This window comes from Synchiropus splendidus, chromosome 12, assembly GCF_027744825.2.
Source record: "Synchiropus splendidus isolate RoL2022-P1 chromosome 12, RoL_Sspl_1.0, whole genome shotgun sequence".
NCBI classification, from domain to species: domain Eukaryota; kingdom Metazoa; phylum Chordata; class Actinopteri; order Syngnathiformes; family Callionymidae; genus Synchiropus; species Synchiropus splendidus.
The window spans coordinates 14,937,729-14,964,341 of record NC_071345.1 but is presented as its reverse complement, the minus strand read 5'-3'; the positions used below and the strand labels follow the sequence as shown (position 1 = coordinate 14,964,341).

General features: G+C 43.9%; 3 protein-coding genes and 1 long non-coding RNA gene across 4 annotated transcripts; all 4 read left to right on the top strand.

Annotated features, from left to right (window-relative positions):
- Window positions 1-1,520: 1,520 nt before the first annotated feature.
- On the top strand, window positions 1,521-7,044 carry LOC128768839 (B-cell receptor CD22-like). Its single transcript, XM_053882052.1, has 10 exons — window positions 1,521-1,599; window positions 1,667-1,993; window positions 2,067-2,300; window positions 2,457-2,735; window positions 3,993-4,283; window positions 4,345-4,414; window positions 5,226-5,256; window positions 5,798-5,941; window positions 6,007-6,116; window positions 6,225-7,044. The coding sequence occupies exons 1-10, from the start codon at window positions 1,554-1,556 to the stop codon at window positions 6,277-6,279; spliced, it is 1,587 nt and encodes a 528-aa protein (XP_053738027.1). The 5' UTR covers window positions 1,521-1,553; the 3' UTR covers window positions 6,280-7,044.
- A 2,272-nt stretch (window positions 7,045-9,316) lies between these two features.
- On the top strand, window positions 9,317-16,206 carry LOC128767904 (B-cell receptor CD22-like). Its single transcript, XM_053880267.1, has 6 exons — window positions 9,317-9,362; window positions 9,420-9,740; window positions 9,815-10,039; window positions 10,196-10,474; window positions 13,048-13,326; window positions 15,911-16,206. The coding sequence occupies exons 1-6, from the start codon at window positions 9,317-9,319 to the stop codon at window positions 16,204-16,206; spliced, it is 1,446 nt and encodes a 481-aa protein (XP_053736242.1).
- A 2,690-nt stretch (window positions 16,207-18,896) lies between these two features.
- On the top strand, window positions 18,897-21,369 carry LOC128768858 (uncharacterized). Its single transcript, XR_008416290.1, has 3 exons — window positions 18,897-19,053; window positions 19,465-19,534; window positions 19,658-21,369. It is a non-coding gene; the product is annotated as an uncharacterized LOC128768858 (long non-coding RNA).
- A 118-nt stretch (window positions 21,370-21,487) lies between these two features.
- On the top strand, window positions 21,488-26,564 carry LOC128768838 (B-cell receptor CD22-like). Its single transcript, XM_053882051.1, has 10 exons — window positions 21,488-21,979; window positions 22,047-22,373; window positions 22,433-22,657; window positions 22,753-23,031; window positions 23,420-23,710; window positions 23,769-23,838; window positions 24,831-24,861; window positions 25,955-26,110; window positions 26,176-26,285; window positions 26,394-26,564. The coding sequence occupies exons 1-10, from the start codon at window positions 21,934-21,936 to the stop codon at window positions 26,452-26,454; spliced, it is 1,596 nt and encodes a 531-aa protein (XP_053738026.1). The 5' UTR covers window positions 21,488-21,933; the 3' UTR covers window positions 26,455-26,564.
- The last annotated feature ends 49 nt before the right edge of the window (window positions 26,565-26,613 follow it).

Below are 26,613 nucleotides of genomic sequence, written 5' to 3'. Positions count from 1 at the left end.
AGAGTGTGAATGTCTTTAGTCAACTGTAATGTCACACATCAGTAACAACTGTTCCAGGAAGTGGTCAGTTTAAGCAAATCAACCAGAAGGGCGGTGTTTCTGTGAAAGGTCACATATTCTGCTTTTAAAGAGCAGGAGTTTCTCTTAAGAAAATGATTTTATATATATATATATAAAACCAACATTGATGTGTGTGCAGTAACTGTGGCTTTACCAAGGTTTTGAAAGTTCTCTCATTCATCCATTGCTGCTGCAGTCTTGGCAGAGCCACATATATGCTTGTCATGGTGGCTCAGGAGCGCAGACCCAAACGCTGAAATCGCTGCCGAAATTTAACAAGGTTTAATACAAAGAAAACACAGAAAGCAGGGCACGAGGAAACTCAGGGTGTCTGCAACAAAACGCGGAGCGAGGGAAACAAACAAGGGCGGGTAAAAAGAAAAACTGGTACAGAAAATAGGCGAAAGTCAAGCCTAAATAACTGGGACAACAAAAACACACTGAGAACAAAAAGCGCTTGGTGGTGGAATACACATTGGGGAAACACATGGGGAAGAAAGCCAACAACAGAAAACAAAAGGTGAGCAACAGAAACACTCACACAAAGCACGAGGCCAATAGAAAAGGCCAGAAAACAAATATGGAACAAACCAAGAAGGCAGCAGAAAAGATAAGCACGAATAATCTAAATGTTATCAAACACGCTATGGAACAAAGTCACGAGAGGAAGATCTTTACTGGAGGACGCGGAGCAACCATCTGGAAACGCAGACTGGAATCAAGGTTTTGAAATCAGTGGAGCTTGATTAGCAGATGGGTTTCAGCTGCGCTTCTGTGAAGGTGGACAGAAAAAAGGAAAGGAAACAACACACAAGAAAACCAGAAATAACAAAATAAAAGCAAACAGAAACAACCAGCTGTCCAACAGAATATATTTGACATTTGGACGATCATATCGCACTTTGTATATAAACAGCTGAAGTCCATGCAGGGCACAGTTTGATTGAAAATGAGTGATATGCGCTGACCCAGTCATAACTGATGGTGTGTTGATGAAATAATTTAAAGATAGGGGTGAAAAATGATGCCCACATATCATGGAGATCTATTAATTACTGATGTGCCAATGAGCAAGTACCAATCCCGTTAAGGGTTTTCACCATCCAGTGCTTTGATCTCACTCCTTTCTGTCTCACTCACCAACACTATCGGCGTAGTGCAACTCCTGTTTCATATGTGCCTTTCTTCATGTATTTCATATCGTACATGAGTGTGCAGCTAAAAAAAAAAGATTCTGAGTCGACTGACTCAACATTCTATAATGTGACTTCAACATACAAGTGTTTCAACATTCCATAATATTAAGAGTTTCATGTCCTGCACGAGCTACTTGTGTGTTCATGCAAAATGTGTCTCAGCTCTACTGTGAACTGAGAATGAACGTGTGGCTGTGAAAGGAAGCATGACTGGTCCCTCACTTCTGCTTCTGAGAGTTAAAATTGCAGTCCAGAGCTAGAAGACCAACAGTCAGATCAGCTGGGTCTTTGTGGGACATGATGAGAGGGAGGTGGCTTCCACTGTTGCTGGTATTGACTCCAGGTAAGAATCTTCAATTCAATATGACATTTCTTTCTTTTATTTTCACTGACATGTAGCTCTGTTGTAGGAGTTTTCAGTGGCTGGGGCGTGTTGTTTGGACCTCAGTGTGCTCTGCGGGGATCCAGCATTGTCATTAAATGCTCCTACAATTATCCTTGGGGTCATATAGTCAAATCTGTTACATGGTCCAAACGTATGTTCCTGAATGGCAAGTGGCAGAAGGTTGCTCTGCCTGTTGAACCTGGCAAATATGAATATGCTGGGAATTATGAAGGCAACTGCGATCTGAAGATCAAAAACATCCAGTACACTGATACAGGCAGTTATTACTTCAGTTTCAAGACCTATCGAGATCAATGGAGCAGCCAAAATGATGCACAGCTGTCAGTGAGCTGTAAGTATCAGACTCTGCTTATGATAACTTTTTTTGCCTTCACATTCTTTACTTGAATCTCTTTGGGGATCAGATTTGACGATTCTGACAGCAGTTCTGGAGCCCAGCACTGTGACAGAGGGGGAGCGTGTCAGTCTGACCTGCAGGTCAGGTTGTCCTTCTTCATCAGGCCAAGTCTGGTTCAAAGATGGAAAACCTTTCTCTGGTTCAAACTTCCGAGCCAGCAGAGAGAGCAGTGGGCGGTACCACTGCGCTCTCTCCAGCGTGGAGGGAGCCAAATCTGCCTCTGTGGAGCTCAATGTCCTGTGTGAGTGAAAACCTCTCTCATCACGTCAGACTCAGCGACATGTTGACATATGAAAGAGGACTTGAACCATTCAAAAATGACATCACAGCATGATTTACAGTCATATTAACGGACAGAAATCCATTTAAATCCTGTGACATCTCTGTCTCCCATCAGACACTCCGGTCAACGTGGTGTTGAGGAAGATCTCGACGGAGGACACAGTGAAGGGAAGCTCAATGACTCTCAGCTGCAGCAGCGACGCCAACCCTCCTGTGAGTCCGGACGGGTACAGCATGTACAAGGACAATCACTGGATCAGCTCCGGACCGAGTCTCACCATCCCGGTCCTGGAGCTCAGACACAGTGGACGGTACCACTGTCGAGCCTGGAACAGTGTCAGTCGAGCGGGTGAAGCAACTGTGGCCTCAGCCGACGTGGATCTGGATGTCAAGTGTGAGTGTCTCATCTGACTTCTGGTCCAGTTCCACTAAGTTCAGGAATATTTAAATTTCCGGCAACACTCCATATTTTTAAAAAAATCTAAGTCACTGTTTCATAATGGTACTTAGATACTGGCTTTTCATTCTATGTACCACGTTGTGAAGACATGAGGGGATGAACTGTCTGATCAGAGATGGGTATGGGGCTAGAATGGGGCCAGCTTACATTAACATTAAGTAAAAAAAGTATTGGCTAAAAAAAGAATATAGAATGTATATTGAAAAACGGGATATTGGCTGAAACATTTTTGCATTGAGGTAGAAAACTAGAATGGTATTAACATAAAAATAAGAATACATTTCTATATTTATTTTCGGGCAATATTCTTTTCTTCAATGCCAATATTCTTTTTTTCATCCAATATTTTTTTTTTCAATGCCAATGTAAGATGGTCTGATTCTAGCCCCACAGACTGGCTGAACAGGAATGCAAATGTAATGTAAAACTCTCCTCAAAAGAGTCAGCAGGACAGAACATATAATGCATGATGCTGTTGGCTGCCTCTCCTCCCTCATTCTTAGAACTTGCTTCACCTATTTGTTATGACGCTCTTCATCTTTAGGCTGGAATAACAGGGCTTCTGTACATGCTCACTGGCACCAGCAGCACATCTAGATGTCATGCATGGTTCAGCAGTTCTCCTCTGATACTGAAGCAGAGAAGCTTTTTTACGTGTTTCCGAGCGGTGCGTCGACAGGATCCACCTCCAGTGATGTTGCAAGGACTTGTTTCCGCTTCTCACTCTGTGCAACACGGCTCTGAATTTGATTCAGTCAGCAAAAAGAAGTTCATTCAAGTGCACCACGAGTGCAGTGACTTTATACTAAAACTGAGGACGAGGTTGGTTTGCCTGGGGAGTAATTCAGGCGAGGACTGCCACTGCACATACAGATATTCATGGTTCTATGATCCAGTGCTGACAGCCCCAATTTTAAGATTTAAACTGTCTAGATTCATGTTGAATCTGTACACATAACTGCAAGGATCGGGCTGGATGTTTCAAAGTTTTTTTTAAATCACATTTAGCCTTCTTCGTCATTAATGTTTTGACTTCACATTGTAGAATGAGGCCCACATGGGTTTGAAAGAGAGTTTATATGCGATTAATCTAAATGAATCACATTATTTTTTAATTCAACCAAACGTGTTAATAAAAACAACTTTCATTTAAATGTCTGACAAAATGACAAAGTTCCGCTTCTCTCCCAGTCAGTCCAGTCAACGTTTCCGTCTCAGTGGATCCTGTTATCGTCGAGGAGGGCAGCGGAGTGAATCTGACCTGCAGCAGTGAAGCCAACCCTCCAGCAACCCGCTACACCTGGTACAAGCAGACGTCCTCACCCGAGTCCGTCCCTCTGGTACAGGTGGGCTCAGGATCGACGCTGAATCTGCCCTCAGTGAAGGCGTCCCTCCTGGGTCACTATCTCTGTCGGGCTGGAAACCATTTGGGGGAGAGGAACTCCAACCTGGTGCGGCTGTCCATGTCCTCCAGAGCTTCTGGTGGGTGTCACTTATTCTTCAGGAGATCAAGCACATCTCACAGGGTGACTCTCCTCCACAGGTCACCAAACAGTCTTCATCCTGACGGGGATCGGAGTTGTCCTCCTGATCCTCACTGTTCTCTTATTCTGGTGGGTCATGTCCCCACACACTGATGCTCTCTGTCCAAAAAATTCCCACACAAATCAGGACTTTACTCTTATTCACCTCCTGATTGGGTCAGATGTCAGATCTAAATAAAGTAAAGTATATTTGCATCGTAATACATTGTAATACTACAGTCAGATGTTTTGGCGTATCCATCAACCTGTTCATGTCATATGCTGGTGAGGGAACTTATCATAAAGGTTGTCAGTGGTCGACGATTAAAATAGTTTGCTGATGAGGACCAGCTTTCTATTTTTTTTAACCATGTTAAAAACAGGGCAGATGCCTCGCCTGGCATTGTTGGACCGTGCTATTAGAACTAGCTCATAACGTGATGCGAAGAAGAGGTTTAAAATAAAACACCTACAAAAAAAAGCATTTTTGGGAAATGAAAAAAAAAAGAAAAAAAAAAGCAGGAACAGAAAAACAGAAAATACTTCCTGACCCTTTGCAAATATTCCGAGAAAAAAGAGACATGAAAACAACTTGTCTGGCAATTTGTGGCCGCAACATAACATGAAGAAATGATTGGTAAAATTGACCGGGAAAAAAAAAAACAACTGTCGGGGTTATTGTCTTGAAAAGAAGGCGCTCATGCATGTCTGTGCAATTCCAGATAATAACCAGCCTCACACATTCTTCAGATCCTCTCAGCACCTGCGACCTCTCACACACCCAGCTTATGTGGTCCCCTGATTACCAGGAACTTCTCCAAAACATTTTCATCACACGATTGTGCAACGGGATAAAAGACTTCCTCTGAAATGGTTCTGCTCATTTGACTTTGTTTTGCAGGTACAAACTTAAAGGCAAGGCCAAGAACAATGTGAGTGAAGTCACTATACAAAAAAACATGTTTCTACTGTGGTCACTGTTGCTCATGGTGGCTGTTCCTATGTTATGTTTTAGTCCCATATGCATCTAATACTGTTAGTGAAATGAAATGTGAAGGGTACACATTGGGCTGCACCGAGTCATAATACTGTGTTTCCAACAAAAAATGCAGCTGGACCCTGAAACCCGACCTCACCCAAAGTCAACTTTTATCAATATAAATCTAAGAAACCTTTGTTACTATGTAACCGATTTGCAGTGATGGGGAGGCTACTTATGATGATAAAACTTTATTACTACACAGATCTTAGCATACTTTATACTGTTGTTTGACCCAACTGCATTTCTTCTTTAGCGTGAGCAAAATACTCTTCCTTATTGTTGGCACTGATCTCAACATTCAAGAATTACTTTGTTGTTTGCTGTTTAGCCCTAATAGAACAAGTTTGCGTCCAACACTTGGGTGTTTTAAACTCACCTCAGATGCTGCTGTGGTTTTTCTTCTAACTCTAACGTCACGTTTTCTCCCTCAGTCACGTCACAACACCGACGTAAACTCCAGCTCCTTCACTGTGGACGACTCCCACAGCAACGATTATGTCAACGTCACCTCTGCTGGCCAGAAACAGTCCGACCAACCCGGCGCTCAGGAGCCTGGTCCTCACAGGAAGACTCGAGTGAGAGACGACAAAGAGCGACTCGGCCCGGCAGAGATGAACTAACAAATCTCCCCTCGTTCCAGCGCGACTCCTCTTATGAAGCCGACATCACGTACACCACAGTGAACTTCAAGCCCAGAAGCTCTCGATACGCTCAAGGCAGAAACGTCCAGAGGACCCCACAACAGCCTCTGTGGGTTTGACCTTGATGAAACAAGATTTATCATGTGACGTTGAATTGAAGTCAGATCAGCTTTCTGTTCATGATCCAACATGATCTCGCTCTCTTTTCTTTCTGCAGGGCCAAAACACCTGACGCTGTCATTTACTCCACTGTGGGAAAACCAGCACACTGAGCACATCCTCATTTTGCTGTGCAGTTGTGTTACTTTAAAATATATTTAAAAGTCCAAAGATGTATTTATTATAATGCATTTGAAGTTTTTAATTCACTTCATGAATGGTATTACTTTGTTGTGCACTTCATCTTTTGCTGCTTTTGTGTTTTCAACGCACTATTTAGTTGTTGTTTTTTTTTCTAGGCATGTTGTGGCTTCATCTTCTGGTACGCACCCGAAGAGAGTGTGTTCCTGGCCTGCTGTCCAACGGCCACGCTAGACATTGCCAACAGGAAAAACTGCTGTATTCAAATGTACAAAACCACAACTTATCGTGCACAATGAATGAATGAGCAGCTGCAGCAACCAAACCGAACATCCCAGAGCTGTAAGTTGTTGAGTTGTAGTGACCATGATTTTTTGCTCACAATCGATACAATTCAAGAGAGTCACCTTGCGGTACTGGAAGTCAGTTTCACCTCCATCCTGTAACAACCGGATGAATGGCATTTTCTGGAGGAGATCCGATTCTCATGGCTGGCAATGAGGGAAAATATCATCAAACCTGGGATCCATTTGTCAACCACTTTAAAAGGGGCTCATAAACTTTGGAAAATGATCCTTTTGGACATTGCCTGTTTTGTGAACATTAAGGAGTAACTGACCCTCCGTTTGACTTCATTTCATCTTTTCTTTGTTTAATTTATTTTTATCTAGTTATTTTGTTGTTGTTGTTTCAGTTTTGGGCATTGTGCTCTTTTTTTCGCTGGTGTTTCTTGTATGTTTGGTGAATAACATTGCATAAATAAAATATCTTTTTAAAATAAACATGCATGATTCATCTTTTGAATATTTCTTCATTCACTTCAAAAGACCCAGAGAGAAGCAATAATAAGTAGTGTACAACCCATGACTGATAATCAATGACATGTTTATTGTAAATAGTAATAACAATTTCTAATATGTTTACAATGGCATCCAAGTCATGTGACCAAATGACACAAGTGGTATAATTGCACCTGGCAAGTGAGGCACAGCAGATCTTATAAAAACATCATCAGTGAAATCTAAATTTTAAACATAAACATTGACAATTTATTATAATATTTCAATAGCACGGTCCAGTGAAATGACTAGTAGAGTAGAGTAAAATAGTCCAATGGCACCCAGGAGTACGATGTAAGTGTTTCAAACTATGGTACAGTGGCTTGAAAAAGTATTCTTGAACTCTCCCACATTTTGTCACTTTCCGACCAGAAACATGAATATATTTTATTGGCATTTTAGATAAAAGATCAACATAAAGCGTCACACAATTGTAAAGTAGAAGGAAAATTATACATATCATCATTTTTTTTTTTTTAAATAAAAAACTGAAAAATGTGGCGGGCAAAAGTATTCAGCCCCCCTGTGTCAATACTTGGTGGAACCAGCTTTCGCTGCAATTACAGCTGCAAGTCTTTTGCGGTATGTCTCTACCAGCTTTGAGTGGAATTTTTGCCCATTCTTCTTTGCAGAACAGCTCAAGCTTAGCAAGATTAGATGGAGAGCGTTTGTGAACAGCAGTTTTCAGATCTTGCCACAGATTCTCGATAGGATTCAGGTCTGGACTTTGACTGGGCCATTCTAACACAGGAATACGTTTTGTTTTAAACCATTCCATTGTAGCTCTGGCTTTATGTTTAGGGTCGTTTTCCTGCTGGAAGGTGAACCACATTCTCAAGTCTTTTGCACATTACAGCAGCTTTTCTTACAGGATTGTCCTGTATTTGGCTCATTCCATCCTCCCATCAACTCTGACCAGCTTCCCTGTCCCTGCTGAAGAAAAGCATGATGCTGCCACCACCACGTTTGACAGTGGGGCTGGTGTGTGGAGAGTGATGTGCAGTGTTAGTTTTCCTCCACACATAACGTTTTGCATTCAGACCAAAAAGTTCCACTTTGGTCTCATCTGACCAGAGCACCTTCTTCCACAGGTTTGCTGTGTCCCTCACATGGCTTCTGGCAAACTGCAAACGAGACTTCTTATGGCTTTCTTTCAACAATGTCTTTCTTCTTGCCACTCTCCCATGAAGGCCAGATTTGTGCAGTGCACTCTTATTGTCGTCCTCTGGACAAACTCCCCCACCTGAGCTGTGGATCTCTGCAGCTCCTCCGTTACCGTGGGCATCTGGGCGGTGTCTCTGATCAGTGCTCTCCTTGTTCGGCATGTAAGTTTTGGTGGACGGCCGTGTCTTGGTAGGTTTGCAGTTGTGCCATACTCTTTCCATTTCCAGATGATGGACTGAACACTGCTCTGTGAGATGTTCAAAGCTTGGGAAATCTTTTCACAACCAAACCCTGCTTTAAACCTCTCCACAACTTTATCCCTGACCTGTTTGGTGTGTTCCTTGGACTTCATGATGCTGTTCACTGACCAGTGTTCTCTTTGCAAACGTTTGAGGCTGTCACAGAACAGCTGTATTGATGCTAAGGTTAGATTACACACAGGTAGACTCTACGTAAACATGAGGTCAACAGCTGATCATTCAGCAATCATCAGGCAACCTCTGAAGGCAACTGGCTGCACTCGGAGAAAAGGGCGCTGAATACTTTCGCATGCCACATTTTTCAGTTTTTTATTTTAAAAAAAATTGAAAGTCATGTATAAATTTCCTTCTACTTCACAATTGTGTGTCGATTTTTCATCTAAAATGCCAATAAAATATATTTATGTTTGTGGTCGGAACATGACAAAATGTGGGAAAGGGTATGAATACTTTTTCAAGCCACTGTATCTTGAAATACATTTTTTTTTAATGTGGAAAAAAAAACCAATTACGAGACGCTGCTGTTTATGAAAAAACAGCGTGTGAATGCACCGTGCGCAACGGCGGGCGGAGGTCCTTCTTTGTAAATTCTGAGTCTGGTGCTCTCCTGTGAACTGATAAGGAATGTGTCTTCAATGATGCTGTGAAAGGAAGCATGACTGGTCCCTCACTTCTGCTTCTGAGAGTTTGAATTGCAGTCCAGAGCTAGAAGACCAACAGTCAGATCAGCTGGGTCTTTGTGGGACATGATGAGAGGGAGGTGGCTTCCACTGTTGCTGGTATTGACTCCAGGTAAGAATCTTCTTGCATTCAATATATTGTATCTTTCTTACATTTGCTCTGTTGTAGGAGTTGTGAGTGACTGGGGCGTGTCGTATGGATCTCAGTGCGCTGTACGCGGCTCCAGCATCGTCATTAAATGCTCCTACGATTATGCTCCAGGTGATATTGTCACATCTGTCGAATGGTTCAAAGGTCTTCGTCACACGTTGCGTAAGGTTGCTCTGCCTTTGGGATCTGGCAAATATGAATATGCTGGAAACTATGAAGGCAACTGCGATCTGAAGATCAGAAACATCCGGTACACTGACGAAGGCAGTTATTTCTTCAGTTTCTCAACAACTGTCAATAGACGGAGCAGCCCACATTCTTCACATCTGTCAGTGACAGGTAGGTATCAGACTCTGCTTATGAACTTTTTATTTTGCCTCCACATTCTTTACTTGAATCTGTTTGGGGATCAGATTTGACAGCAGTTCTGGAGCCCAGCACTGTGACAGAGGGGGAGCGTGTCAGTCTGACCTGCAGGTCAGGTTGTCCTTCTTCATCAGGCCAAGTCTGGTTCAAAGATGGAAAACCTTTCTCTGGTTCAAACTTCCGAGCCAGCAGAGAGAGCAGTGGGCGGTACCACTGCGCTCTCTCCAGCGTGGAGGGAGCCACATCTGTCTCTGTGGAGCTCAATGTCCTGTGTGAGTGAAACCCTCTCTCATCACGTCAGACTCAGCGACATGGCGACGTATGAAAGAGGACTTGAACCATTCAAAAATTACATCACAGCATGATTTACAGTCATATTAACGGACAGAAATCCATTTGAATCCTGTGACATCTTTGTCTCCCACCAGACGCTCCGCTCAACGTGGTGTTGAGGAAGGTCTCGACGGAGGACACAGTGAAGGGAAGCTCAGTGACTCTCAGCTGCAGCAGCGACGCCAACCCTCCTGTGAGTCTGGACGGGTACAGCATGTACAAGGACAATCACTGGATCAGCTCCGGGCCGAGTCTCACCATCCCGGTCCTGGAGCTCAGACACAGTGGACGGTACCACTGTCGAGCCTGGAACAATGTCAGTCGAGAGGGTGAAGCAACTGTGGCCTCAGCCGACGTGGATCTGGATGTCAAGTGTGAGTGTCTCATCTGACTTCTGGTCCAGTTCCACTAAGTTCAGGAATATGAACAGGGTTTCTGCAAGTTGTTGTTGTAGCATGAGATGTCATTAAATAGATTTTGTGGAAATTCAGGCCAGAATTAAGACAGATATAACTTCAATGCCCAGGTATTAAAAATATGTTTAGATGGAACAAAAAAAAATTCACAATATATTTGGATTATATAATCATCTAAATCTAATTTTTATTGCATGACGGAAGTGGCAACACTTGCATACCTCTTACAGTCTGGCGACTGTACGCACTGTCTTAATACCAGCATTCAGTTGGTGGTTACTTGAAGTTAGTTTAACTTTTGCCACTGGTTGACATGAGTATATGTGGACTGCAATATATTGGATGTATTGAAAGGGACGGTTCTACACTCTGGTGAATTTGTCTACTGCCATAGGACATTGACATCCTTTATTTATGCCACAGTGGGAAAATTCTAAATACACATTTTACTGAGGGCTGCCAATAGATCGATGACACTACAGCCATAGCTGATTGGTGATTCTTACAGAGGCACTGAAGAGGCTCAACAGCATGTTGACCGCATGACGCTGTCATTTGTTGACAGGAAATGGCCCATAAGTGTATTTTTGCAAACTCTTTTTCCACTGAAACTACATTGCGGAAAGAGGATGTTGTGATGGTGCAATTAAAACCACGGCTACAGGGTGATGCTCTGACAGGCCTGATAGATGATAAAAAAATAGGTCAATTCATAAAAAATAAAACAAAGTTTATAAGTGCTGGAGGGTTGTCTCCAAAAAGGTGTCTTCTTCAAGAATGCTTTGATCGCCGTAGGATTAGCGCTCATTTTTATAGCTTCAATATTGTCACTAAGGTAAGTTTGGAAGACAGGGATGCAAGGTTTCTGTTGAGAAAGTTTGCAAGTATAAATAGGATTTGCTCCACAAGATGAAATGGTTAATAAGAAAATATACACCATGAGTCGGGAACCAACCAGCTCGCTAGCCAGATGTGGCTCTTTTGAGATCCTTCGCCAACAATACCGGCTTCGTCGCCATGTAGATACGCCACGTGACACTTGGTGGACTCTGGTGGTACAACAGCTAAGTTGAATTGAGCCTTGTGGAAAGAAGCGTCTAGCATAACTTAAATAAACTTGTCAATAACAAGACCGGAAGCAGTAGATCAGAGGGACAGCACATATCAGGTGTTTAGGAGTGACAGAGGCTAGACAGAGATGGTTTGGACATGTACAGAGGAGAGAGAGCCAGTACATTGATAGGAAGATGTTGAGGTTGGAACTGCCAGGCAGAAGGTGGAGAGGAAGGTCAAAGAGGAGATTTATAGACGTGACGCAGCTCATACTTGCAAAGGCAACTCTAGAAGCATCATTCAACAATGGAGATGGAACTCCGTCATGCTGCCAGTGAGGAGAGGCAGGATCCAGCGAGTGGCGGAAGCAGCTGCAAGACCTACGGACCCAGATCATGAAATTTTATTTTGACTGCATGTTTCAGAATGAAGCTAAGGGGGCAGCTTGAACATTTACTGAATAGGTGACAACAAGTGGCTATCTTTTAGTTAGGAGAAATATATCTGTAACATGCAGCCGTCATCACGGGTCCGTCTCCTTCACATGTCCGGCTGGAATCCACTACTTGAGTTCCGCGAGCAACGGACATCAGTCATTGTGATGCTTTTCACTGGATTCTTCTGTGAAAACATGTTGAAAACCATCATGTTCATCACCACCTCCATGGCATGTGCTATCCCTTTGTTTCGATATTTCCACTTCATTTAAACGTCACGTGAGAGTACATCTCCAATAAGAGATAATTTTTCTGACGGCCTGGCAGCTCACTTTTAAGTCGTGGCGGTGCAGCTACAGATTGAACATGAGATACAGCATGTTACAGCATGTTTTTCCTGTCTGATAAACGCTAGCAATGTTAACAAGCTAATGTTGAGCTAATCCGTTTTGCTCAATATATTTACACTATACTGTGATAAACACAATAAAGTGAGTAACGGACACTTACAGGTTGTTAGCATCTCAAAAATAAGTTCCCCACATTTGATAGCACACCCAAGACCGGTGGTAAACACAAAGCATACCTTACGAGCCGAATAGCAACATCACCACTTCAGGATCAGAAGAAAAGCCTTTGGTAGCTCTCAGTTCTCGCCAGGCTGTAAATGCATCTCCTATATTGACTCTTGTCCGGGATCTTGCCCTGACGGTTTCACGCTTTCTCTTCTTGGACTTCTCACTATGAACTCTTGCTTCTGCCATGATGTAAAAGAACTGTGAGTGCGGTGGGGGTGGATTAGGGGCTGTGAGGCCACTCACAGAACACGCCTGGGGCGGCCCGCCCAGAGAAAGTTACATACTCCAGGGGAGTGTTTAACAGAGACCTGGAGAGTCTGACTCCAGGATTTTGGACTGTTCCAAATGAAACCTGTCATCTCAGGAAATCTGAAAATAATCTACTTATGTGTAAATGTTACACATTGTTGCTTTAACAGACTGAAATCCATTTGAATCCTGTGACATCTCTGTCTCCCATCAGACACTCCGGTCAACGTGGTGTTGAGGAAGATCTCGACGGAGGACACAGTGAAGGGAAGCTCAGTGACCCTCAGCTGCAGCAGCGACGCCAACCCTCCTGTGAGTCCGGACGGGTACAGCATGTACAAGGACGAGCGCTGGATCAGCTCCGGACCGAGTCTCACCATCCCGGTCCTGGAGCCCAGACACAGTGGACGGTACCACTGTCGAGCCTGGAACAATGTCAGTCGAGCGGGTGAAGCAACTGTGGCCTCAGCCGACGTGGATCTGGATGTCAAGTGTGAGTGTCTCATCTGACTTCTGGTCCAGTTCCACTAAGTTCAGGAATATGAACAGGGTTTCTGCAAGTTGTTGTTGTAGCATGAGATGTCATTAAATAGATTTTGTGGAAATTCAGGCCAGAATTAAGACAGATATAACTTCAATGCCCAGGTATTAAAAATATGTTTAGATGGAACAAAAAAGAAATTCACAATATATTTGGATTATATAATCATCTAAATCTAATTTTTATTGCATGACGGAAGTGGCAACACTTGCATACCTCTTACAGTCTGGCGACCGTACGCACTGTCTTAATACCAGCATTCAGTTGGTGGTTACTTGAAGTTACTTTAACTTTTGCCACTGGTTGACATGAGTATATGTGGACTGCAATATATTGGATGTATTGAAAGGGAGGGTTCTACACTCTGGTGAATTTGTCTACTGCCATAGGACATTGACATCCTTTATTTATGCCACAGTGGGAAAATTCTAAATACACATTTTACTGAGGGCTGCCAATAGATCGATGACACTACAGCCATAGCTGATTGGTGATTCTTACAGAGGCACTGAAGAGGCTCAACAGCATGTTGACCGCATGACGCTGTCATTTGTTGACAGGAAATGGCCCATAAGTGTATTTTTGCAAACTCTTTTTCCACTGAAACTACATTGCGGAAAGAGGATGTTGTGATGGTGCAATTAAAACCACGGCTACAGGGTGATGCTCTGACAGGCCTGATAGATGATAAAAAAAGGTCAATTCATAAAAAATAAAACAAAGTTTATAAGTGCTGGAGGGTTGTCTCCAAAAAGGTGTCTTCTTCAAGAATGCTTTGATCGCTGTAGGATTAGCGCTCATTTTTATAGTTTCAATATTGTCACTAAGGTAAGTTTAGAAGACAGGGATGCAAGGTTTCTGTTGAGAAAGTTTGCAAGTATAAATAGGATTTGCTCCACAAGATGAAATGGTTAATAAGAAAATATACACCATGAGTCGGGAACCAACCAGCTCGCTAGCCAGATGTGGCTCTTTTGAGGTCCACAGTGGGATCCTTCGCCAACAATACCGGCTTCGTCGCCATGTAGATACGCCACGTGACACTTGGTGGACTCTGGTGGTACAACAGCTAAGTTGAATTGAGCCTTGTGGAAAGAAGCGTCTAGCATAACTTAAATAAACTTGTCAATAACAAGACCGGAAGCAGTAGATCAGAGGGACAGCACATATCAGGTGTTTAGGAGTGACAGAGGCTAGACAGAGATGGTTTGGACATGTACAGAGGAGAGAGAGCCAGTACATTGATAGGAAGATGTTGAGGTTGGAACTGCCAGGCAGAAGGTGGAGAGGAAGGTCAAAGAGGAGATTTATAGACGTGACGCAGCTCATACTTGCAAAGGCAACTCTAGAAGCATCATTCAACAATGGAGATGGAACTCCGTCATGCAGCCAGTGAGGAGAGGCAGGATCCAGCGAGTGGCGGAAGCAGCTGCAAGACCTACGGACCCAGATCATGAAATTTTATTTTGACTGCATGTTTCAGAATGAAGCTAAGGGGGCAGCTTGAACATTTACTGAATAGGTGACAACAAGTGGCTATCTTTTAGTTAGGAGAAATATATCTGTAACATGCAGCCGTCATCACGGGTCCGTCTCCTTCACATGTCCGGCTGGAATCCACTACTTGAGTTCCGCGAGCAACGGACATCAGTCATTGTGATGCTTTTCACTGGATTCTTCTGTGAAAACATGTTGAAAACCATCATGTTCATCACCACCTCCATGGCATGTGCTATCCCTTTGTTTCGATATTTCCACTTCATTTAAACGTCACGTGAGAGTACATCTCCAATAAGAGATAATTTTTCTGACGGCCTGGCAGCTCACTTTTAAGTCGTGGCGGTGCAGCTACAGATTGAACATGAGATACAGCATGTTACAGCATGTTTTTCCTGTCTGATAAACGCTAGCAATGTTAACAAGCTAATGTTGAGCTAATCCGTTTTGCTCAATATATTTACACTATACTGTGATAAACACAATTAAGTGAGTAACGGACACTTACAGGTTGTTAGCATCTCAAAAATAAGTTCCCCACATTTGATAGCACACCCAAGACCGGTGGTAAACACAAAGCATACCTTACGAGCCGAATAGCAACATCACCACTTCAGGATCAGAAGAAAAGCCTTTGGTAGCTCTCAGTTCTCGCCAGGCTGTAAATGCATCTCCTATATTGACTCTTGTCCGGGATCTTGCCCTGACGGTTTCACGCTTTCTCTTCTTGGACTTCTCACTATGAACTCTTGCTTCTGCCATGATGTAAAAGAACTGTGAGTGCGGTGGGGGTGGATTAGGGGCTGTGAGGCCACTCACAGAACACGCCTGGGGCGGCCCGCCCAGAGAAAGTTACATACTCCAGGGGAGTGTTTAACAGAGAGCTGGAGAGTCTGACTCCAGGATTTTGGACTGTTCCAAATGAAACCTGTCATCTCAGGAAATCTGAAAATAATCTACTTATGTCTAAATGTTACACATTGTTGCTTTAACAGACTGAAATCCATTTGAATCCTGTGACATCTCTGTCTCCCATCAGACACTCCGGTCAACGTGGTGTTGAGGAAGATCTCGACGGAGGACACAGTGAAGGGAAGCTCAGTGACCCTCAGCTGCAGCAGCGACGCCAACCCTCCTGTGAGTCCGGACGGGTACAGCATGTACAAGGACGAGCGCTGGATCAGCTCCGGACCGAGTCTCACCATCCCGGTCCTGGAGCCCAGACACAGTGGACGGTACCACTGTCGAGCCTGGAACAATGTCAGTCGAGCGGGTGAAGCAACTGTGGCCTCAGCCGACGTGGATCTGGATGTGAAGTGTGAGTGTCTCATCTGACTTCTGGTCCAGTTCCACTAAGTTCAGGAATATGAACAGGGTTTCTGCAAGTTGTTGTTGTAGCATGAGATGTCATTAAATAGATTTTGTGGAAATTCAGGCCAGAATTAAGACAGATATAACTTCAATGCCCAGGTATTAAAAATATGTTTAGATGGAACAAAAAAGAAATTCACAATATATTTGGATTATATAATCATCTAAATCTAATTTTTATTGCATGACGGAAGTGGCAACACTTGCATACCTCTTACAGTCTGGCGACTGTACGCACTGTCTTAATACCAGCATTCAGTTGGTGGTTACTTGAAGTTAGTTTAACTTTTGCCACTGGTTGACATGAGTATATGTGGACTGCAATATATTGGATGTATTGAAAGGGACGGTTCTACACTCTGGTGAATTTGTCTACTGCCATAGGACATTGACATCCTTTATTTATGCCACAGTGGGAAAATTCTAAATACACATTTTACTGAGGGCTGCCAATAGATCGATGACACTACAGCCATAGCTGATTGGTGATTCTTACAGAGGCACTGAAGAGGCTCAACAGCATGTTGACCGCATGACGCTGTCATTTGTTGACAGGAAATGGCCCATAAGTGTATTTTTGCAAACTCTTTTTCCACTGAAACTACATTGCGGAAAGAGGATGTTGTGATGGTGCAATTAAAACCACGGCTACAGGGTGATGCTCTGACAGGCCTGATAGATGATAAAAAAATAGGTCAATTCATAAAAAATAAAACAAAGTTTATAAGTGCTGGAGGGTTGTCTCCAAAAAGGTGTCTTCTTCAAGAATGCTTTGATCGCTGTAGGATTAGCGCTCATTTTTATAGTTTCAATATTGTCACTAAGGTAAGTTTAGAAGACAGGGATGCAAGGTTTCTGTTGAGAAAGTTTGCAAGTATAAATAGGATTTGCTCCACAAGATGAAATGGTTAATAAGAAAATATACACCATGAGTCGGGAACCAACCAGCTCGCTAGCCAGATGTGGCTCTTTTGAGGTCCACAGTGGGATCCTTCGCCAACAATACCGGCTTCGTCGCCATGTAGATACGCCACGTGACACTTGGTGGACTCTGGTGGTACAACAGCTAAGTTGAATTGAGCCTTGTGGAAAGAAGCGTCTAGCATAACTTAAATAAACTTGTCAATAACAAGACCGGAAGCAGTAGATCAGAGGGACAGCACATATCAGGTGTTTAGGAGTGACAGAGGCTAGACAGAGATGGTTTGGACATGTACAGAGGAGAGAGAGCCAGTACATTGATAGGAAGATGTTGAGGTTGGAACTGCCAGGCAGAAGGTGGAGAGGAAGGTCAAAGAGGAGATTTATAGACGTGACGCAGCTCATACTTGCAAAGGCAACTCTAGAAGCATCATTCAACAATGGAGATGGAACTCCGTCATGCAGCCAGTGAGGAGAGGCAGGATCCAGCGAGTGGCGGAAGCAGCTGCAAGACCTACGGACCCAGATCATGAAATTTTATTTTGACTGCATGTTTCAGAATGAAGCTAAGGGGGCAGCTTGAACATTTACTGAATAGGTGACAACAAGTGGCTATCTTTTAGTTAGGAGAAATATATCTGTAACATGCAGCCGTCATCACGGGTCCGTCTCCTACACATGTCCGGCTGGAATCCACTACTTGAGTTCCGCGAGCAACGGACATCAGTCATTGTGATGCTTTTCACTGGATTCTTCTGTGAAAACATGTTGAAAACCATCATGTTCATCACCACCTCCATGGCATGTGCTATCCCTTTGTTTCGATATTTCCACTTCATTTAAACGTCACGTGAGAGTACATCTCCAATAAGAGATAATTTTTCTGACGGCCTGGCAGCTCACTTTTAAGTCGTGGCGGTGCAGCTACAGATTGAACATGAGATACAGCATGTTACAGCATGTTTTTCCTGTCTGATAAACGCTAGCAATGTTAACAAGCTAATGTTGAGCTAATCCGTTTTGCTCAATATATTTACACTATACTGTGTGAACACAATAAAGTGAGTAACGGACACTTACAGGTTGTTAGCATCTCAAAAATAAGTTCCCCACATTTGATAGCACACCCAAGACCGGTGGTAAACACAAAGCATACCTTACGAGCCGAATAGCAACATCACCACTTCAGGATCAGAAGAAAAGCCTTTGGTAGCTCTCAGTTCTCGCTAGGCTGTAAATGCATCTCCTATATTGACTCTTGTCCGGGATCTTGCCCTGACGGTTTCACGCTTTCTCTTCTTGGACTTCTCACTATGAACTCTTGCTTCTGCCATGATGTAAAAGAACTGTGAGTGCGGTGGGGGTGGATTAGGGGCTGTGAGGCCACTCACAGAACACGCCTGGGGCGGCCCGCCCAGAGAAAGTTACATACTCCAGGGGAGTGTTTAACAGAGACCTGGAGAGTCTGACTCCAGGATTTTGGACTGTTCCAAATGAAACCTGTCATCTCAGGAAATGTGAAAATAATCTACTTATGTGTAAATGTTACACATTGTTGCTTTAACAGACTGAAATCCATTTGAATCCTGTGACATCTCTGTCTCCCATCAGACACTCCGGTCAACGTGGTGTTGAGGAAGATCTCGACGGAGGACACAGTGAAGGGAAGCTCAGTGACCCTCAGCTGCAGCAGCGACGCCAACCCTCCTGTGAGTCCGGACGGGTACAGCATGTACAAGGACGAGCGCTGGATCAGCTCCGGACCGAGTCTCACCATCCCGGTCCTGGAGCCCAGACACAGAGGACGGTACCACTGTCGAGCCTGGAACAATGTCAGTCGAGCGGGTGAAGCAACTGTGGCCTCAGCCAACGTGGATCTGGATGTCAAGTGTGAGTGTCTCATCTGACTTCTGGTCCAGTTCCACTAAGTTCAGGAATATTTAAATTACAGGTGAGACTCCATTTATAGAGGTTTTATAATGAGTTAATCGTGATGAATCACATTTTAATATTTGACAATCTGTTCACATAATGTTCAGCCTCAGCCTGGATGTTCCCTGGTGAATTCTTTCCTGCATGACACAGAACAACCTTTTTGTGCTTCTCACCCGAAATTTTTTAAAACTTCAATTTCTGAAAGCTCATCTAGACTCTAGACTAGTCACTATCTCTGTCTTGCTGGAAACCATCTGGGGGAGAGGAACTCCACCCTGGTGCGGCTGTCCATGTCCGCCAGAGCTTCTGGTGGGTGTCACTTCTTCACAGATCGAGCACATCTCACAGGGTGACTCTCCTCCACAGGTCACCAAACAGTCTTCCAGCTGGCCAGAATCGGAGTCGGCCTCCTGATCCTCAGCGTTCTCTTATTCTGGTGGGTCATTTCCCCCATACGGATGTTCTCTGTCCAGTTGAATGGACCACTGAGTGTACGGTTATGGTTATTAGAATGGGGTGATACCTGTGATTTGCATGAGTATAACATCTTTTGTCACAGCTGCTGCAAACACTCCACTATCCTGCAGAGCTGCCCGCACCTGCGGAGGGACACGACCAGCGTCGCCACATCAACATCACCGGCAGTCGATCTGGAACTTTATGAAGAAATCTAGTTTGTTGCTCCGAAGTCTGTCTACTCTCCACAGTCAACTGGAGATGACTGACAACACTCTTTGGTCCCTCTTTTATGTCCATGGCTTTTGATGTCCTTTTTGTGGGATACTGTCAACATATAATCTGGTCCACTGTTCTTATCGGCTTGCTTCTGCTGGTTGACTGGCTCATCCGGTCTCTGTGGTAAATAATTCCTCCATACCATCTCTGATCCCCAGAGGTTCCTTATCCTTCACATTCCTTCACTTAGAGGAAGGTAGGTACTTTCCCCCACAAACTCAGGATCAGATCAGGCAGTTAAATGGCTCATCGACTGCTCCTTGGTCCTCATACCAGGTGGTTCCTACCTTCCATAACTCACTCTTTCACCCCACACAGTCTTCCACACATACAGGGGCAAATTGAGGTTACCTTACCCAATATCACAGCGTCTGCTGGACTCAATCTTCCATTAGACAAATGCTCATGCGTGTGTGTGTGTGTGGTTTTCTTTCAAGAACGCACACCTGAAATGTAACCAGCATCGAGAGAATCTACGAACTGAACTGAGGAGTCAGAATCACAAACTGACATCCCACAGACATGTCCTGGCAGTCGAGACGTCTCCAAGTAGTTTATAGTTGAAAATGCCTTCCACTTGAACCAGGACAGTGTAGAGGACTGGTTGAGGCGCTGAGTGATCTCGGGGACTCTTAGTGCTGTCTTCACAGACCGTACCTCCCGTTCCCAAGCCCCTCCGAAGTGTGGCGCACTTGGCGTGTTACACTTAAAGGAGGTTTTGCCATTTCATCTTTCAATTCAGGTGCCATGGTGTTGAATGCCTCCCACAGCTCCCGTTCTCCCCCAACAAAGTTAGTACCGTTGTCACACAGAAGTTCAAATGGTGTGTCATGCAATGAATGAGCAATGAATCTGCACAATGACAACAGGAAGGCATCTGTATGAAGGCTGGCGCCATCCCGAATAGACTTTCTCACATTAAGTAAATATCATTATTCCATATGTATATACATATATGTAGCGCAGTGCACCTGTTACGCCCTTGGATGGCGCTAACCTTGTGAGAATGTTTATGTTTGTTGGGGTTTCTTCACATGTTTGTTCAGTGTGACTTGCCATTGAGGTGGACATGACAATCACTGAGTATTTCGTGGTCTGTTTAGAGTTGGTTGTTGACATAGCAATATATTTTGTATTCACTTCATATCCATGTGTTTGACTGATCTGTGATGTATGCTATTTTGTCAATTTTATTGGGAATGATCGCTGTCTGTCTGTCAAAAGTCCACATATACGATCGACTCACCGATCGAATTCAGCTTCCATATTGCGCTACTGTGTATTCACCGATTGCTGCCGCAGTGTTGGCGGAGCTCGTCATCTACCGTGTGATGCTGCCACCTGCCGTCCAGCGAAGTCCATTGCACTATACTGTCCAAATGTGGCGTAATAATTAACAGTCACGGTTTGACTGAAAACGCGAGGCTTGGCGGAGCCAAGTGCCTGTCTGTTTTTCATTCAAAATCAATATGCTCGTTTATGCTTTGGGTTTTTTTTCTGCTTTTCTAGATAACTGATTACCTATCCCTTTATTCATCCCGGATGTCCTTAAATGAAGAAATTAAAATACATAAATAAATGAAAGTCAAACGGTGGTCTGAAGATGGAATTATAAATATATATGTATGTTTTTGATTTTTTGAAGCAAGTCAAGATGTGATCTCGACACGCAGAAGATGGGGATGTTGACTTCCTCACACAGTGTTTTCACCTTTCCGTCAGAACAGCCTCAATTTTGAATAACACTTTCACACTGTCATCATCTCTGATTCTGAACTTCCTCTTGACTTTTATTTTAGGTACTTCATCTTTACAGTACTGACCACTTAGCCAAATCAATCAGTCAAATATCAAATATTTTTATGCGTACCTTTCCTCATGTATTTCACTCTGTATCTAAGAAAAGTACACACCTCTGCACAGCTAAACATTTAACAAAAAAGAGATCCCCAATCTTGATCATGAACTGAGAAAGAACGTGTGACTCCAACCGTGCTGTGAAAGGAAGCAGGGCTGGTCCTTCACTTCTGCTTCTGAGAGTTAAAATTGCAGTCCAGAGCGAGAAGACCAACAGTCAGATCAGCTGGGTCTTTGTGGGACATGATGAGAGGGAGGTGGCTTCCACTGTTGCTGGTATTGACTCCAGGTAAGAATCTTCAATTCAATATGACATTTCTTTCTTTTATTTTCACTGACATGTAGCTCTGTTGTAGGAGTTTTCAGTGGCTGGGGCGTGTTGTTTGGACCTCAGTGTGCTCTGTGGGGATCCAGCATTGTCATTAAATGCTCCTACGATTATGCTTGGGGTCATATAGTCAAATCTGTTACATGGTCCAAACGTATGTTAGTGAATGGCAAGTGGCAGAAGGTTGCTCTGCCTGATGAATCTGCCAAATATGAATATACTGGGAATTATAGAGGCAACTGTGATCTGAAGATCAAAAACATCCAGTTCACCGATGAAGGCAGTTATTACTTCAGTTTCACAACCACTCTCAGTAGATGGAGCAGCCAAAATGATGCACAGCTGTCAGTGAGAGGTAAGTATCATGCTTTATTTTGCCTTCACATTCTTTACTTAAATCTCTTTGGGGATCAGATTTGACAGCGGTTCTGGAGCCCAGCACTGTGACAGAGGGGGAGCGTGTCAGTCTGACCTGCAGGTCAGGTTGTCCTTCTTCATCAGGCCAAGTCTGGTTCAAAGATGGAAAACCTTTCTCCGGTTCAAACTTCCGAGCCAGCAGAGAGAGCAGTGGGCGGTACCACTGCGCTCTCTCCAGCGTGGAGGGAGCCACATCTGTCTCTGTGGAGCTCAATGTCCTCTGTGAGTGAAACAAAAATTACATCACAACATGATTTACTGTCATAGTAACAGACAGAAATCCATTTAAATCCTGTGACATCTTTGTCTCCCATCAGACGCTCCGCTCAACGTGGTGTTGAGGAAGATCTCGACGGAGGACACGGTGAAGGGAAGCTCAGTGACCCTCAGCTGCAGCAGCGACGCCAACCCTCCTGTGAGTCCGGACGGGTACAGCATGTACAAGGACAATCACTGGATCAGCTTCGGGCCGAGTCTCACCATCCCGGTCCTGGAGCCCAGACACAGTGGACGGTACCACTGTCAAGCCTGGAACAATGTCAGTCGAGCGGGTGAAGCAACTATGGCCTCAGCCGACGTGGATCTGGATGTCAAGTGTGAGTGTCTCATCTGACTTCTGGTTCAGTTCCAATAAGTTCAGGAATATTTAAATTACAGGTGAGACTCCATTTATAGAGGTTTTATAATGAGTTAATTGTGATGAATCGCATTTTAATATTTGACAATCTGTTCACATAATGTTCAGTCTCAGTCTGGATGTTCCCTGGTGAATTCTTTCCTGCATGACACAGAACAACCTTTTTGTCCTTCTAACCCAAAGTTTTTCAAAACTTAAATTTCTGAAATCTTATCTAGTCTCCATCATCATTCATGGTTTGGCAGCACATTGTACCTGGTGCTACGGGAAATGTTCAAAGCGAGTTTACATGTTTTCCTGTCAAACTTTCCTGTTAAAGTTCAAACCAAGTTCCGCTTCTCTCCCAGTCAGTCCAGTCAACGTTACCGTCTCAGTGGATCCTGTCACCGTCGAGGAGGGCAGCGGAGTGAATCTGACCTGCAGGAGTGAAGCCAACCCTCCAGCAACCCGCTACACCTGGTACAAGCAGACGTCCTCACCCGAGTCCGTCCCTCTGGTCCAGGTGGGCTCAGGACCGATGTTGGCTCTGCCCTCAGAGGAGGCGTCCCTCCTGGGTCACTATCTCTGTCGGGCTGGAAATCATCTGGGGGAGAGGAACTCCACCCTGGTGCGGCTGTCCATGTCCCTGAGAGCTTCTGGTGGGTGTCACTTCTTCAGCAGATCAAGAACATCTCACAGGACGACTCTCCTCCACAGATCAGCAAACAATCTTCATCCTGGCAGGGATCGGAGTCGGCCTCCTGATCCTCACCGTTCTTTTATTCTGGTGGGTCATTTTGCCCAGTTGAATGGACCACTGAGTGCACCATTTTATTATTTGTTTATGTTGACCTGTGCATTTTAAAAACGTAATTTTAGGTGGTCATTGTGGCTTTCTCATATTTCCCAACTGTTGTTGCGCTGTCAATTCCTGTTTTGCCATTTCAACTTCTTTTCACACATTTGGCCACCAACAGTTGTGTGTGGTGAAAATTCCTAAACAAAGCACCACTTCACTTTTTCCGATTCAGAAAATGTTCCGTCCCTCTCAACTTTTTTTGACATATTTTTTATTCCTGCTCCCCCAAAATTGTGTAGTTGTTCATTTTTAAAAACTATTTCATGTTGTTTTCGTGTAACTCTTTGCCATTAAAAAAAAAAACTTTTTTCCCCAGAATCTTTAAAAACATTTTTTTCACCATTTTTTTCTCCCCTTTGCCCAAAAAATGAATGTCATAGCATGAAAAAAAAAGCGAGTCGACCCATTTCAAAAATCCCAGCCATTTCATAATCACCACGTGAAGTCCGGCTTTGCATGAGATCGCTTTTCAACACACACAAGTGTCAGTAGCTGTCATCAGGCGTTGTGTTAAAAGAAGTGGACATGACAAAACAGGAATCGACAAACATGTGCGACACAGCTCGGCACACACACCCAACCGCGAGCTGATTTATTTACAGACTCAACCTTCTGTACCTTCATCTTGTGCCACCTTCAGCTCTTCAGCTGCAGACCTACATGTGTGTATATCTCACACAGAGACATTTGACCAAACTAGAAGCCATGTCAGGGTCACATTCGGACATAAACCTTTCATGCTGTAACATGTGGTTCAAAATGCTGCAACAGTGCTCTTCGGGCGTGTGACCTCCGTCAGCTTCTGTCGTCCCCCGATTGTGAAGAACTTCTTCAAAACATTTTCGATATATGATTGTGCAGGGAGTTTAATAACTTCCTCAGGAATGGAGCTGTTTACACAGTATGTCTTTGTTTTGTAGGTATAAACAAAGAAGCAACACCAAGCACAATGTAAGTATAAGCTTGAGTTTGGAGTCACTGAGGCTTCTAGGCAGAGGGGCGACTGGGCCTCATGAGAAACTTTAGAAACTGGATGCCCGACTTTTTTCAGCAGGACACCCTAGATTTCCAGTCACGAGTGCCTTAAAGGGCCCTGGCCGTAAGTGCCATCATGGTTTAGATTAAAAAGGTGTCTATCCCCAGTACTTTCTCTGAATTAGATGGTAATTCGCTGATTCTCATGACACACGGCACTTGCATTTGTTGTTGTTGTGTCTGACACTGTTGACGGCAAAGCCTGCCGTATACAGAATGTATATTTGTAGTGGTTTCACAGTTGCTCCTGGTGGTGGTTCCCGTGTTACGTTTTAGTGCCATCAGCATCTAATGCTATCATCGTAATTTCCGGACTAGAATCCGCGACTTTTTTGTTGTGGGCTAAACCCTGCATCTTATACAACGACGTGGCTAATATATGGATTTTTTCATGCTAAAGAGCGTCATGCTGTCAAAATATTGAGCCTCGTCACATCAAACTGTTGAAATCACAAGCATTTTATTCACCTTAAAGTGCGCATGTCCACGGCTCCGCCAACAGAGCCGATCTCCTGGAGGACCGGAGATGAGAAGCAGCAGCTGAGACCAGCTGTGGTGTCAGAACTTCAGACAGCGCTTCAATGTCAATGAAAGATGTGAGGAGTTCATGATTCAAGGTCATTGCTGAGTTTGTTTCATGAGTCTCGATGCTGGACGTGATCCTCAGAAGTGATCCTCAGGCATTTTTAAGCACCTGTCTGTGGTGCAGACACTGCACACAGACAGGTGCATCTTACGTATAAACAAGATCGATTTTCCTTCTTAAATTTAGTGGCTGGGGCTAATATTTTGTTGCGCGATATAGTCTGGAATTTACGGTACTTCTTAGTGCTGTCAATTGAAAAGAATTACACAAGTGAGTTAATAAAAACTTTCAAAGTAATAATTTCATCCAAATATTATTGTCTCCACAGTGTATACAATGCTGCATTTTGTAAAACAAAACAAAGCTTTTGCGACTGTTTTTAATAATTATTCCCATTTAACCCAACATGGTTTTCTCCCTCAGTCACGTCACAACACCGACGTAAACTCCAGCTCCTTCACTGTGGACGAGTCCCACAGCAACGATTATGTCAACATTTACGCCAACGTCACCTCTGCTGGCCAGAAACAGTCCGACCAACCCCGCGCTCAGGAGCCTGGTCCTCACAGGAAGACTCGAGTGAGAGACGACAAAGAGCGACTCGGCCCGGCAGAGATGAACTCACATCTCTCCTCTCGTTCCAGCACGACTCCTCTTATGAAGCCGACATCACGTACACCACAGTGAACTTCAAGCCCAGAAGCTCTCGATACGCTCAAGGCAGAAACGTCCAGAGGACCCCACAACAGCCTCTGTGGGTTTGACCTTGATGAAACAAGATTTATTATGTGATGTTGAATTGAAGTCAGATCAGCTTTCTGTTCATGATCCAACATGATCTCGCTCTCTTTTCTTTCTGCAGGGCCAAAACACCTGACGACCACTCAGTCATTTACTCCACTGTGGGAAAACCAGCGCACTGAGCACATCCTCATTTTGCTGTGCAGTTGTGTTATTTTTAAGTTTATTTAAATGTCTTAAGATTAATTTATGACGACAGAGTTCTAATGTTTTTTTACTTAATTAATGGTATTTCTTTGTTCCTCTTTGTTCCAGTTGTTTACTGTGCAATAAAAATAAAA